Source organism: Mytilus galloprovincialis, chromosome 12 (assembly GCF_965363235.1).
Source record: "Mytilus galloprovincialis chromosome 12, xbMytGall1.hap1.1, whole genome shotgun sequence".
Lineage (NCBI taxonomy): Eukaryota > Metazoa > Mollusca > Bivalvia > Mytilida > Mytilidae > Mytilus > Mytilus galloprovincialis.
This window is the reverse complement of record NC_134849.1, coordinates 13639195-13655337: the sequence shown is the minus strand read 5'-3', so window position 1 is coordinate 13655337 and position 16143 is coordinate 13639195. Positions and strand designations below refer to the sequence as shown.

The following is a 16143-nucleotide window of genomic DNA, read 5'->3' as shown; positions in this document are numbered from 1 at the left end:
CATATATAGTTTTACCTTTGTCCGTAATTCCATAATTCCGTCATTCCGTCATTCCGCAACAAACCATTATACGGAGTTTTTTTCTAAACGCCTTCAGATATTGGGATGATTTTTGGTAAGCGGGTTAACCATGGTGAGTTACAGATGAAGTAAGTTTCGTTCCGCTCCGCTAGTTTCTACCGAAATTACGGGCTTTGGACTCAACTATACGGACTTTTTTCTGAACACTTTCACATATTGGGATGATTTTTGGCATGTGAGTTAACCAGGATGAGTTACAGATCAAATTTATGTTTTGTTTCGCTCGGCTAATTTTTACCGAAATTACGGGCTGTATTGAAAATCACAGTTATACGGACTTTTTTTCTAAACGCTTTCAGATATTGGGCTGAATTTTGGTATGTGAGTTACTCATGATAAATAACAGATCAAGTTTAAGTTTCGTTCTGCTTGGCTAATTTTTGCTGCAATCAGACCAAGAATTTTTGAAAAATATTTTGTATGGCCCTGCAACGAAGTTGTCGGTGCAATATAGTTTTACCCTTGTCCTTAATTCCGTAATTCCGTCATTCCGTAATTCCGTCATTCCGTCATTCCGTCATTCCATCATCCGCAACAAACCATTTTACGGAGTTTTTTTCTAAATGCTTTCAGATATTTGGCTGAATTTTGGTACATGATGAGTTACAGATCAAGTTTAAGTTTCGTTCCGATCCGCTAGTTTTTGCCAAAATTAAGTGTTTACAACTTTGAAAATTGTTTAAAATCACAGTTATATGGACTTATACGCCTCCAGATTTTGAGCTGAATTTTTATATGTGAGATTACCATCATGTTTGTGTCCATTGTGTTATTGAAATAGCAGATTATTTTCACTTTTTGAGACGGGGCCATTCGTGTCGCTTTGACACATCAAGTTGTTAAATTATTTGACCGTTGACAAAAAATTTCCAAATATCTAGCAAAATATTGATCAATTTGACCTCTGTCCTCTAAAAAATTGACTTTCACTATAGTTTTTCAATTGATCCCTTCCGTTAATCTTCAATAAACTTTTGAAAACACACAAATATTGTTTTGTCCGATACAGAACGGGGACAAGCCGCATTATATTATAAATACTGTTAACCACGTATTCATAAACTTTTGCTTAATTAAACAACACACATTGACATAAATAACTGGTATATTTAATTTTCATAACCATTTACATCTGTTATTTTTTATTTTCTTTTAGAATTAAGTGAGAGACTACTTTCCATTTAAATATTTAAAATGTTGTCATTGAAATTTATTTACATTGATGCCATTATATCTTAACAAGTGATTTTATCCAAATTCCCTCTATTTGAAATATAAATTAGATTTATTTACATTTCGGCCTATGTTTTTGTCGTCAGTTTTGTTTATACTGAAAACTTGAAGCTTTATGCTTAGTACAGAATATACTGAACAGAGAAAAAATATCAGCGGAATAAATGTATTAAGAGATATTTGACAATTTCAGAATTGTTTACATGTTAGTATATATATATAGTTAGTCGACAGAATATTTCGGCCATTATAATTTGTTTTTAGATCTTGAATCTAAAAAAAAAAAAGTTTATCAAAATTTCGGCCATGTTGACTTATTTGTTGATACTTTTGTGCTGATCCTATATGTTTTGTTTTTTTTAAAGATTTTATCTATCTATCATAGTTCAGATTTTTTCAATAACAAACAAATTTGGTGAAAAAATCGTCATGTAAATAAGGGCAATAACTCTAATACGCTGCTTTCAAAATAATAGACAAAACTTGCATTTTACCCCTTTGTTCTATTTTTAGCCATGTCGGCTATCTTGGTTGGCAGGCGGGGTCATCAGACACATTTTGTTTTAAATCAGATATTGAAATATGATTGTTTCCAAAATTGGTTAAACTTTGATATTAAGTAGTTTCAATGGAGAAGATTTTTGTAATTTTGTAAAATTTCACAGACGACGACGGAATAATCAATTGGACTGTCGGCCAGCTAGGTAAGCTAATAATGCAAATCAGATTTTTAAAAGAGATTTTATCCATTCACATATATAATCCAATAACATATTCTAAGAAAAGAAAAAGAAACAGTAGAATACATTGGTGTTATCATGTGGTATTTTGAAATCACTTAACCCGGGCCATCATGAAACGATGGTAGCAGGAAATATACCAGGAACTAATAAATATGATTCAGGTGTATTTTTTTGGGTGGGTAGAGGGGGGGGGTAGGGCTTCAGCATGCCTGGTGAATGTTATCGAAAGCACGATTCAGTTGCAATTAAAGAAATCTCTCTCTATATATATATCATGATTTATCAAATATCAGAGCTTTTATAATATATTTAATTGTTGCCTCATGTTTTATGTAAACTTTACTTAAGGCCATAGATCGAATTGTTATAACACGATTCTTAATCACAGATAAGCACCTTAACTTGGGATAGACTACTCTTGTCTCGAACAATACGAAATAAAATATTGTTTTAATATATTAATATAAATTGAAGAAGTAACAAGAAAACTAAACAAATCAGTTGTACATTTACTTTGTTGAGTCTGATCGTCTTTGTATACGGGGAAGGATTTGACACGTTTTTTTACACACTGAGATGAAGAACTATTTATTTATTTTTGCTATTTTTATAGGATACGCTTACTGCCAAACGGATACAGATGCTAAAAATTTGCTGACGAATCTTTTTACAACACAAAGTTACAACAAATTGGTCAGACCAACAAGAAACCAATCAGAGCCAACAGCAATTTGGATTGAATTCTTTCTCTATGGAATAAATGGATTCGACGAAATTCAACAAAAGCTAACAACTACAGCTTATCTCGAAATCTACTGGTATGATGAACTTCTAGCATGGACGCCGTCATCATATGGAAACTTGTCAGACATTTTTCTACCACAAGAGGATATATGGAGACCGGATATTGCGCTAGAAAATGGTTTTAAAGATTTAGAAAGCCTCGGTTCGAAATTTATCCATGCGGAGGTTGAACATGACGGACTCGTTTTGTGGAAACCGTTTCATGTATTTAACTCTAGATGTAAGCTTGATTCAACGTACTTTCCTTTTGAGAAACAATCATGTGACATTGACTTTGTTGCTTGGGCATTCGATGAAAGCGAAGTCTACTTGGCGGTAGGAACGGATGGAGTCAACACAGAAGATGCTACAGACAGTAATGGCCAATGGGAACTTGTTTCATCCTCGATCGTCTCTTTTTCAGATGAAGGTGTGTCTCAAATTCGAGCAACGCTAGTTATAAAACGGAAACCACTTTTCTTCATAATCAATATCATACTTCCGATAGTATTGCTCTCAATTTTGAATATATTCACCTTCCAAATACCAGCTGATATTGGAGAGCGAATGGGGTACACCGTAACTGTTTGGTTGTCGTTTGCAGTGTTTTTGACAATCATAAGCGCGTCACTTCCGCAAAGTTCAGATACCATTCCCGTGTTATCTATCTATATTATAATACAACTGAGTATTGGTACATTCAGCGTACTGTTGTCCGCATGGCTGTCTCGCATAGTAGGTCGCGCAGATGATATTCCTGTGTATTTACTGCTGAAGAAGGTTGCATTGATGAAGAGACGTTTGCAATGTGCATGTTCCAATGGGAAAGTTGATAATATAGTGAAACATTGCAAAATTGATCAAAATGGTGATGAACACTTCAACGCCAAGAATGAAACGGATTCAACAAAGAGAGAAAAATCAGACGAGTCCAATATTGATTGGAAAGAAGGGGTTGCTGCCTTAGATTTTACATGCTTTTGGATATTTATTATAGTTCTTATTATTTCAACCCTCGCGATGCTGATGACATCAGCTTTACAAAACTGATAAATACTGGATTGGTAGTCAATATTGTCATCTGAAAAAAACAAACCCGAACAATCAAATGACGTTTTAACTGAAGCATAATGTACAATATCGAACAAAAATAAATATTTTCAAAGATTACATGAAATGAACATTAATTTTGATATTGAATACAAGAAATTCAATATGTATATATATATATATATATATATGCGATATTCATATGATGAAGACATAACCTTTCAATCAGTTTAATTGAGGTCTGGAGTTGGTATGTTAGTAACTGCTAGTAGTCCTTTGTTAATTTATGTATTATTGTCATTTTGTTCAGTTTCTTTTGTTACCTATTCTGACATTGGACTTCTCCTAAATTGAGTTTTACTGTGCGAATTGTTGTATGTTTGTTTTTTCTACATTAATGACTAGAGGTAAAGGGTAGGGTTGAGATCTGAAAAAAACATATTTAACCCCTCCGCATTTTTTCGCCTGTCCCAAGTCAGGAGCCTCTGGCCTTTGTTAGTCTTGTATGATATTTCTTTTAGTTTCTTGTGTATAATTCGGAGTTTAGTATGATGTCCATTATCACTGAACTTTAGTATACATATCTGTTCACGGGCCTGCTGAAGGACTCATCCAGGTACGGGAGTTTCTCGCTGCATTGAAGACCCATCGGTGACCTTCTGCTGTTGTCTGCTCTATTGCCGGGTTGTTGTCTCTTTGACACATTCCCCATTTCCATTCTCAATTTTAGATTTTTTCCCCGCCAAATCACGATTATTCCATCTGAAATCAACTGTCGTAATTAAGACAGAGCTCGAATACTAGTAACATTTAAAGTTGCACTTAGGACAAATGGTTTCTTCGATTCTTCAAACGGTGAAAATCTGTTATTATAATTATGTATTCTTTAAACATTGGATCATTGAGGGTTCATCCGTTGGACCACTGTATAACGTCCAGTTGCAAATTAAATACATGTATACACAGGTAAAATAGCTACGGACGTTTCACGGCCGTGGTAATAAACGTCCGTAAAACATCCGTAATACAAACGGTTACGTCCGTAAAACGTCTGTAAAAATACATCCGTAAAACGTACGTGTAAAAACTGACGTAAAACGGATTGTCCGTTTCACGGACGTATCTTAAACATACGTATTACGGACGTTTCTACAACATCCGTATTACGGCTGTATCATATTCAAAGATGTAAAAGTACCATGCATGATATACGCACGACTGCTTATACATGTATAAAGTAAAATTCTTAACTTGCTTTCAACATTCTGCATGCCAGACATACATATGTATAGTGAATCTCTGCTTCAAGGCTATAACTTTAAATATTTGCATAATATGAGTACATACATGACATACATGTACTAATATAATTTTTTATTATTAAAATAATTAACTTTTGTTCATTATGAACATCCATTCGCAACTAACCTATATTTTAAGCCTAGAAATAGCGTACCGATTATCAATAAGCACTGTTAATGTCAGAATTTCTCTCCCATCAGCCCAAAGAGTCAATGAAAAATATGTAAAATGCAAAATAACAAAAAATCCCTACCTATCCTATTTTTTCAAAGATGTAATAGCTGAATAGCATGAACACAGATATTATTTTATTTGACCTAATTGAAAAAAAAAAGAAATTGAAAAAAATCTTTCTATATTTTTTTCTAAAGGTTGTATAATTACAATTAAGTTGAATTATAAATACAAAAGAGTGCTTGGCAGTGGCAGATCCAGGGGGTCCGGGGGATGGAACCCCCCCTCCTTTTTTTTTTGGCCGATCAATGCATTTGAATTGGGACATATAGTTGGACCCCCCCCCCTTTCTCTTTTTAAAATGGCTGGATCCGCCCCTGCTTGGTGTCTTTCAAACAACCAACTAATCATGCTAATGATGGATGGTTAAATAATTGCCATGAATGCAGTTAAAACAATATAAAACATCTAGCATTTAACCTTATTTGCAATGCTTGAGCAAAAATGACTGTAGTCTATTTATATATTGTACAAGGCTGAATTAAAATTACCTCATACCTACGGGGCGCCGAATGGGACTCTTGTGGTTTTGTACAAAATTCAATTCTGTCATAACGAAATCATTTTTGTCTTACAAAACTATGTGCTACAGACTAGTTTTGTGAGAACTTCAATTTTGTGATGACAAAATTCATTTTTGTAGACAAAATTCATATTTGTCATGACAAAAGTCAATTTTGTCTAAAAGGTATGCAAATATAAACATATTTGCATACAAAATTGACTTTTGTTACCTGATATGGAAATTAAATCACAAAAGTCAATTGTGTGAGGTAAGATTCAATTTTGTGAGACAAAAATGACTTTTGTGAGACAAAATTAACTTTTGTGAGACAAAATTAACTTTTGTGAGACAAAATTAACTTTTGTGAGACAAAATTAACTTTTGTGAGACAAAATTAACTTTTGTGAGACAAAATTGACTTTTGTGAGACAAAATTGATTTTTGTGAGACAAAATTCAATTTTGTGATACAAAATTCAATTTTGTGAGACAAAATTCAATTTTGTGAGACAAAATTCAATTTTGTCAATTTTGTTGAGACAAAAGTCAATTTTGTTAATTTTGTTGAGACAAAAGTCAATTCTGTCAATTTTGTTGAGACAAAAATCAATTTTGTTGAGACAAAAGTCAATTTTGTTAATTTTGTTGAAACAAAAGTCAATTTTGTTAATTTTGTTGAGACAAAAGTCAATTTTGTTGAGACAAAAGTCAATTTTGTCAATTTTGTTGAGACAAAAGTCAATTTTGTGACGACAAAATTCATTTTTGTGACGACAAAATTGACTTTTATGAGACAAAATTGACTTTCGTGAGACAAAATTGACTTTCGTGAGACAAAAATCAATTTTGTTGAGACAAAATTCAATTTTGTGACGACAAAATTCATTTTTGTAACAACAAAATTGACTTTTATGAGACAAAATTGACTTTCGTGAGACAAAAATCAATTTTGTTGAGACAAAATTCAATTTTGTCAATTTTGTTGAGACAAAAGTCAATTTTGTTGAGACAAAAGTCAATTTTGTTGAGACAAAAGTCAATTTTGTTGAGACAAAAGTCAATTTTGTCAATTTTGTTGAGACAAAAGTCAATTTTGTCAATTTTGTTGAGACAAAATTCAATTTTGTCAATTTTGTCAATTTTGTTGAGACAAAATTCATTTTTGTCAATTTTGTGTAACAAAAGTCGATTTTGTATGCAAATTAGTTCACAGAAACCAAACTAAACTAATTTGAATACAAAATTGACTTTTGTCGACCAATTTTCAAATTAGGTAACAAAATTCAAGTCTGTGTAACAAAAATGAATTTTGTCATGACAAAAGTGACTTTTGTCCGCTGATAGATAATTTTGTATGACAAAATTTTAAATTTGTAGTATGATACAAATTTTGATAAACTGAACTTATTTTTGTTGAGCAAAAGTCACTTTTGTCCGTACAAAATTGAATTTTGAGTACAAAACCACAAGAGTCCCATACGGCGCCCCGTAATACCAGGTTGCAATAGACCTGACTGTTGTCTAATATACTTGATTGTTGATCATTCTGATTATCTGTCCAAGTACAAAACTATGCTAACAAGAAATTGCACATGAGCATAGAGAAAGTACCTGAAAAGTTTCAGATTGTTTAATGTCTGAACTCAAGTGTCTGAACTGCTGAAGTAGTTTCTACTGGTTACAATGTACCAAATAAAATTACATGGGCGCAGCCATTTTATGAAGGGAACATGCCATAGAGATAAAAATAGATGGCTCTCTGTGATTGGTTGTTATATCTTTTATATATTTTTCTTCTGGAAAGTATTATGAATGAAGTTTCATGCAAGCACAAATTTGTCCTTAAATGTATAGTATGAAGGGCCGGAAATATTTTTTTTATGTTGCTCAAAGTTAGGGAAATTTTTCTGCGAAATCGTCAGGTATCGTGAAAAACGAGAACATGCTAATAATATTGGCGGCATTTTGTTCCAGGTTATGGTTGTTTTTCTGAAATTGTCTATCATCTCGGCCCTTATTTTATTTGATTGCTTTTGTATTTACATTGTGTGATAGATCAAATTTATTCGTTCAGTGTATATACATTTGTTTGTGTTAATATATTTTGTGATTGAGTTAAGCCATTTCAATTGATATTTCATAGTATGTCTTTCTATGTTGTGATGTTACACTATTGTTTCAGGTAAGGGTGAAGGATGGTATCTATTAAAACATTTAAACCCGCTGCATTTGTTTGCACCTATCCTAAGTCATAAACCTGATGTTCAGTGGTTGTCGTTTGTTAATGTTGTTAATAAGTGTTTCTCGTTTCTCGTTTTTTTTTATATAGAATAGACCGTTGGTTTTCACATTTGAATGGTTGTACACAAGTCATTTTTTGGGGCCCTTTATAGCTTGCTGTTCGGTGTGAGCCAAGGCTCCGTGTTTTGACCTATAATGATTTACTTTTACAAATTGTGACATGGATGAAGATTTGTCTCATTGTCACTCATACCACATCTTATATCTAATAAACCCCGATTTGAACTAGACCGACAAGCTGGGTCTTTTTTAACCTGTTAGTCCAGAAAGTAACAGCCCACATAAAGGAAGACATGTCGCCATAGCCGGATACACAATTCTGACTACGAATCGACCGTTTGCCAAACGGAGAAGCAACAATGGCAAATTTTCAGATTCTTTATGTGTCTGTCAGGAGCACGTAATTTAGTGGTCGTCATTTGTTGCTTTATATCATATTTGTTTTACGTTCATTGTTTTGTACATACATCAGGCTCTTAGTTTCTCGTGTGAATTCTTTTACACTTGTATAGTTGTAAATGTTTGCGTCATTTGGTCCCTTGTGGAGAGCGTCATTTGGTCCCTTGTGGAGAGCGTCATTTGGTCCCTTGTGGACAGCGTCATTTGGTCCCTTGTGGACAGCGTCATTTGGTCCCTTGTGGAGAGCGTCATTTGGTCCCTTGTGGAGAGCGTCATTTGGTCCCTTGTGGACAGCGTCATTTGGTCCCTTGTGGAGAGCGTCATTTGGTCTGTGGACAGCGTCATTTGGTCCCTTGTGGAGAGCGTCATTTGGTCCCTTGTGGAGAGCGTCATTTGGTCCCTTGTGGACAGCGTCATTTGGTCCCTTGTGGAGAGCGTCATTTGGTCACTTGTGGAGAGCGTCATTTGGTCCCTTGTGGAGAGCGTCATTTGGTCACTTGTGGAGAGGTCATTTGGTCACTTGTGGAGAGGTCATTTGGTCACTTGTGGAGAGCGTCATTTGGTCCCTTGTGGAGAGCGTCATTTGGTCCCTTGTGGAGAGTAAAATCGACACAAAGCACACGAACACAACTAATGAATAGGAAATATACACAAAGGACAGCCAAGTATTAAATTTCTTGTTATTGCCAATTAAAAAAAGTTACAGTATAACGTTTCGGTATTAAATACGCAAAGTATGAGAAACCACTTTTATATATAAATCAAAGTACTGAAGTACTAAACATCGGATGACATAAAGTTCTTGTGGATGGCCAAAAACACTTGCCACAGAAAACAATCACACCTCTATACCTGAATCTGAGGTTAATGTACAGAGATATTTTTTCTGATACAAGTTCGTGCGTGGATGATGAATAAATGACAGGAAATTCAACCTCACCTTTATAACTATTGTGGCAGATGTGGTTATTGCACACATTTTGATTTTTAATTTCATACATTTCGGTGCTTGATTTTACCTGTTTTCGCTAGTAATTCTTTAGATTTTTTTGACATAAAATTCCCATGCTTCTGTGTTGACATTTTCCTTTCACTTTAGCAGTTACATATACTTTAGTTTTTAAAATATCGCATTAACATGTTAAGGTGGTACCTAACACCTGAACTAAAATTAATTTGGCTCGTTTAATTTTCATAAAATTTTGACAAAGTACTTACTTTGACCCTTTGACAAAAATATAAAAATTTCAAAAAATTTGAACCAACCATTTTATCAGAAAAATTACACTGGTTATATAGCAGTTTGACAAACACTAATTTTGATCATTGTGAAGCTTTATATTTCCTTCACAAAGCAACGTAATTAAAACGTTCAGCTGATTTTACAGAGTTATCTCCCTGTAGTGTTAGGTACCACCTTAAGGCTTGGTGTTGACTTTGATTTATAGATAGAATAAAAAAAATAGGCAAATATCAAAATTGTAAGGAAAAGAGAGTAAATAGTCTTGTAAACATTACGATGTAAATGAAATGATCCAAGTAGCTCAATTAGTTCTAAAGGTGAATTTTAATGAATGTATATCAGACTTATGTGCTGATTTTTATAAAGAGAGACATTAAATATTGATCTGTTAGTAGGGATGAAATTTTAAATATTATATTTCCGAATTAGGGATCACACTAGGAAAGAATTTATTTTTCCAAGTAGAGATGTATTTTTCTTTAACACTATTTACATGGAGATCGAGATAAAGCTATATTGCGCAGTATAGTTAGTGTTACGGTAGAAGTTGAATTAAAATAAGAATTGTTTTTCCGAAAGTAGAAGGGAATCATATTTTAATTTTTTAAGAATTGCTAGAAATATCATTCAAGCAAAATTTCCGAGATTAGTAGGGGTATTTGGTTTAGCAATTTAATTTTGTGTATTTAAATGGTGTGGAAGAAATATATATATACATATATTTATCGAAATAAATGCTTGGGAATATAAGTACCAGCTTTTGAAGATAGAAAATATGACTAAAAAAAAATTTTTTTTTTTCTCTCTGTAGATTCGCTTCATTATGACCGAAATTGATAGTATTATAATTGACGTAGACGATCATGAAATGATGAGTTTAGACAAGGATTTAAGATTACCATGGCCTAGCAATGGCATGTCATGTGACGTTAAAGATTGTTCCGACTATATATACTCCTCCTACAATAGTTACATCAAACATTGGAAGAAATATCATAGAGCAGAAATTCAAATTTTACAATGTACTAATTGTACCAAAGAGTTCAATAACAACTGCAAATTATTGAAACACTTAAAAAAAATCACATAAGTTAAACATGTTAAATGATAAAATAGCTAAAAAGGCATTGCCTGAGGCTATCAGAGAAACAAAATTGAACACAAAATACATAAATCCTGGAAGTGTTTTACCTAATTTAAAAATTTGTAAAATTATGTATATATATATTTTTATATTGAACATTTAATTAAAAGTTAATTTTATATCACAGAATGTCTAAAGATAAGGAGTCATCTTTTGAAGATGATTTGAGGGATATTTGGCCGTCAGAGGGCATGTGTTGTGAGGTAGTGGGTTGCACAGGGCCTATATCCTCAAAACACATGCCAAAAACACAGCTCACTGGAAGCTGAAACATGTGACACAAATAAATGTCTTCTCATGTCAACATAAGTGCAAGCAGAAATATGCTGAGAAATGGAAGATGAACAGACATCTGAAATTAATACACAAATATAATACAGATATGGTTTCTGCCATTGAAATTCCTGTTTCTAAAGAAGAAAACATGCACTATGTATGTCCGGGAAATGTGTTGTACCGTAAAGTGTCTAAAGTAAACACCGAAGCTAGGGACGCAGCTAGAAAGGCTAGACAAGATTATATCAGAGAACAAAATTTACCGGTTCGTGACCAACCGTCCGGAAATCTGCAAGTGTGTAGAGGCCATTATGTGGATTTTAACAACAACTTAACAGAAGCTAAAGTTGTTAAAAGGTGGTGAATTTAGTTTGATCGTTAATAAACTTTTCAGGACAGTGAAAAGGGGTGGTGCATTTATGCAAGTTTATTCTATTTTGTTATATATATATTTATTTGATAAGTTGTTTTACATACATTGCAATATTTTGATACTGTTTAATTTACATATAGTTACGTTGTTATACTTTGATACTATTTGTCTACATGCATTACTATATTTTTGACACGTGTTACTAGTGCTTTTACATTTCTCAATTAATGCATTTAGAATAAATTATAATAAAAAATCTAATTTGTTCTGAGGGGAAGGAATGTGGCAGATGTGGTTATTGCACACATTTTGATTTTTAATTTCATACATTTTGGTGCTTAATTTTACCTGTTTTCACTAGTAATAGATCTTTTTGATATAAAATTCCCATGCTTCTTTGTTGACATTTTCCTTTCACTTTTAAATGGACTTAGTTTTTCTGCGAGGAAAAATTACATTCACTCTGTGGTTAAAGTTTTTAAAATTTTAATAACTTTCATAAACTATCCTTGATTTGTACCAAACAAGGGACAGAAGCTTGTTTATGATCATAAGATAGTATCAAGAAGAAAATTTTGTAAAAATAAATTTTTTTTCCACTTTTCCGTATTTTACTTATAAATGGACTTAGTTTTTCTGCGAGGAAACATTACATTCACTCTGTGGTTAAAGTTTTTAAAATTTTAATAACTTTCATAAACTATCCTTGATTTGTACCAAACTTGGACAGAAGCTTGTTTATGATCATAAGATATTATCAAGAAGAAAATTTTGTAAAAATAAATTTCCACTTTTCCGTATTTTACTTATAAATGGACTTAGTTGTTTTGCCAGAAACAAAACATTCACTCTGTGGTTTAAGTTTTAAAATTTTTTATAATGTTCTTAAACTATCCTGGATTTCTAATAAACTTTGACAAAAGCTTGTTTCTGATCATAAGATATTATTCAGAAGTAAATTTTGTAAAAATAAAATTCACTTTTTCCGTATTTTACTTATAAATGGACTTAGTTTTTCTTCCAGTTAACATTACATACAGTCTGCAGTTAAAGTTTATAAAACATTTTTTAGATTCATAAACTATCCTGGATTTTTTTACCAAACTTGGAAGCTTCTTTCAATCAAAAGACAGTATCGAGAGGGATATTTTTATTGATCTTTATCCTCATTTTTGATGAGTCTACGATTAACAGCAAAAGTAGGCGAGACACTGGGTTCCGTGGAACCCTTACGAATTTTTACTACTTGGATTTATCATTAAACCGATCAATAAATGAAGTCTCTAGTTATATAAATCTCTAAAATGTAGACTTTTCACTCTTTTGAACAAGTTTCAAGCAATTCTAAGTTTATTAATTTCACTTTAAAACATTAGGAAACAATTCTAAGTTTATTAATTTCACTTTAAAACATTAGGGAACCGTTTAAAATGTAGCTTAATATTTAACTTTCGCTAACTACCACAGTGTGTTCTCGCGGTTATAGGGTCGTGAATACTGTAGTCCTTGTCAGTACTACTTATGTTTACTACTAAATTTACATTTTGAGAATACTGTTAAATATTTATACAGATATATTTTGTTAAACTGTTACACTTGTTTTTACACTTGTTATATTTCACATAGTGATAATAAAGTATGTAAAACTGATTGAAATTAGAGTCTCATTGCCAATATCATACGTCTCAGTACAACAAGGAAGAACCAGTCTGATTGCAACACAAAAGTGCATCACTTGCCGCATCCGCCGTTCGTTGTATGTCTGTCAGTCTGCAGTTTGTAGCAATATCAGACATTTTAGTAGTCAGCAGGGTTTGGTGACGTAAAGCCGCCCGACCCTCTTGTTACACTATTATATTGTAGTGATACAAATCAGTATACACTGGTTTGTTGTTATATATATTATATTCATATAACATGTACAATTACACGTAGATATAATGTTCATCCATTTGATTATCATTCTATTCTACTTTTGTAATAATAGTGCAGTGCAAGTGAATGGTGGACACTCTTCTTCTGTTAAAATTCGATTTTTCTAAAAGATTGAATATGAGTAGGCATACATATTTTCCCGCAAAAAAAATCTTCCATGCAGAGTTACCGGACCTTTCCGGGAGTGTCGCAAAAAATTCTTTGAGATATTCTTCCGCATGCTTTGACACACTTTTTAGGTATTGTGCATAGATATTATCAATGATTTTTTACTTATATATATCTAACAACAAAACATTTTCATACTTTTAATTTATTTTCTAAACAAAACAAAAATATTTTGATTAGTATTCATTGAAGAGATGTATAATTTATAACAAACGATAAGGAATGCTATTTTGCACTCGTTAATATCTGCAAAACCCAAAACGAATATAACGTAATGGGAATCTAGGCAATAGCAATACACCGGAATGCCCGCACGGTCATCCGCTGATCACAGAAAATACAATGTATTAGTACAAATGTGACACTGTTCAAAAAGACAACGATTCCATAAGGGATAAAAAAAATCCATGCTTTTGATATTATACTGTCTTATTTGTGACCCAAAAAGATTGACCGGCTTATAGGAACAGGTCTTCCTTGGTAAAACCATTGATTAAGTGGGTCGTCCGTTTTGATCTTGGGAACATTAAATCCCATCTCTCGTGCATGTAGATTGCACGACCATTGTCTCACAAGAACTATTACAACAACTGTCTGAGGGCTTTGGCACTGTTCGCATCAAACACGTCATTTTCGAGGAGTTGGTCAACATTTATCGTTCATTGTTATCTACTTTATTTGCCTGTTTTTGGTAATCATTATATGTAACATGCCCATATTGGACCGATGATTGGTATAATAAAGTAAACATATCAATTATTGCTAAAAGCTGATATCATCAAAATAACAAAAGTGGTAATAGCAAGAAGGATGAAAAATAACCAAAAGAATAGTACATCTAATGCAGCCATACCACTTTTCCAATTCACCTTTTCTTCAACAATGTTCATCTTTTTAACGGCATTTGGTTTGACTTTTGATCGTCCAATTAGTGTTAGTCGTTGTAACCAAGACGTCACAGGTTTATCGTCCGATCTTGAGACGAATCTAGATTGTACTGCCGATACAAGGACAGTAGCTGTTCCTATGCCAAGTTGCACCATGATAAAAATAGAAATAATTGGAGTGGTATCAGAACTTTTTGGCAAAGAAGCGCTCACTATTGTAAGAAAGACAGCAAACGATAGCCAGACAGTAATTGTATACCCCATTCTTTCTCCGCAATCAGCTGGAATTTGGAATGTGAATATATTAAGTATAGATAACATAATTATGGGTATTATTATGTTCATGACGATAAATAACGGTTTGCGTTTCATTCTAATGGAAAAAATGACCTTCGTTTCGAATGACTCCGTTTCATCAGACGAACTAGATGATACCACATCCCATTGGCCATTACTTTCCATAGCTTCCATCATGTTAATTCCATCGGAACCAACAAGCAACATGACGTCATCAATATCCAAACTCCAGACGACAAATTCTAAATTACAAGTCTGTTTATCGAATGGAAAATAAGTGGGGTCAAGGTTACATTTCGATTGAAAAATTTGAAATGGCTTCCAAAGTACATATCCATCAGACGTAATATATACTTGAATAAAATCTGAACCCAGTTCTTTAAGGTCTTTGAAACCGTTTTCAAGGGAAATGTCTGGTTTCCATACTTTTCCCTGGGGTACGTATATATTCCATAAACCATCATATACATTTGAATCCCAGGATAAGAATTCATCCTTCCAATAGACTTCAATGTACCCAGTTGTGGTCATTTTTTGCTCGACTTCGTTTACATCATTTAGACCATACAGAAAATACTCGACCCAAGCAACAACGGGTTCTGATTGGTTAATAATTGGTCGAACGAGTTTGTCGTATGACCTCGTTGTGAATAGTTCCGTCAGTAAATTTCTAACATCTGTGTCTGTTGCAGACTTTACAGTCCCGAAGACAAAAATCCAAATCGCAAATGATGATAATCTTGTCGTGCACCACATTTTTGTCCAGACCCTAGCTTGTCCCTTTTTTCAGTCCGGCTACTTTTTCACACTTTTTTCTCTTGCTTCACACACCTGGAATAAATAAACAATAACTACTATTAAAAAAGAGGGGCGAAAGATACCAGAGGGCGAAAGATATAAGAGGGGTGAAAGATACCAGAGGGACATACAAACTCATAGATTTGAACTAAAGTGACATCACAATGGCTAAGAAAAGAAAAGGAAAAACAGACAAATGATAGTACACAAGACACTACATAGAAACTCAAGACTAAGCAACAAAAACCCCAACAAAAAATATATATGCAATTATAACGAAAAAGATCAGAATTGTTATTCCTGCAATTTCATTTTGCCACTGACTCTTTTGGGCTAGACAACAGAATAGACACTCCCTCGTTTTTTTATCAGTTATGTAGTCCTACAGTGGT

General features: G+C 33.2%; 1 protein-coding gene across 1 annotated transcript; it reads right to left on the bottom strand.

The window, feature by feature from the left end:
- Nucleotides 1-14512: 14512 nt before the first annotated feature.
- On the bottom strand, nt 14513-15780 carry LOC143054559 (neuronal acetylcholine receptor subunit alpha-6-like). The gene has a single exon (XM_076227580.1). The coding sequence runs from the start codon at nt 15707-15709 to the stop codon at nt 14522-14524; it is 1188 nt and encodes a 395-aa protein (XP_076083695.1). The 5' UTR covers nt 15710-15780; the 3' UTR covers nt 14513-14521.
- Between the last annotated feature and the right edge of the window lie 363 nt (nt 15781-16143).

Bases quoted from the DNA above. Each gene is read 5' to 3' on its own strand.
- LOC143054559 (XM_076227580.1), bottom strand. From the start codon at position 15,709: ATGTGGTGCACGACAAGATTATCATCATTTGCGATTTGGATTTTTGTC.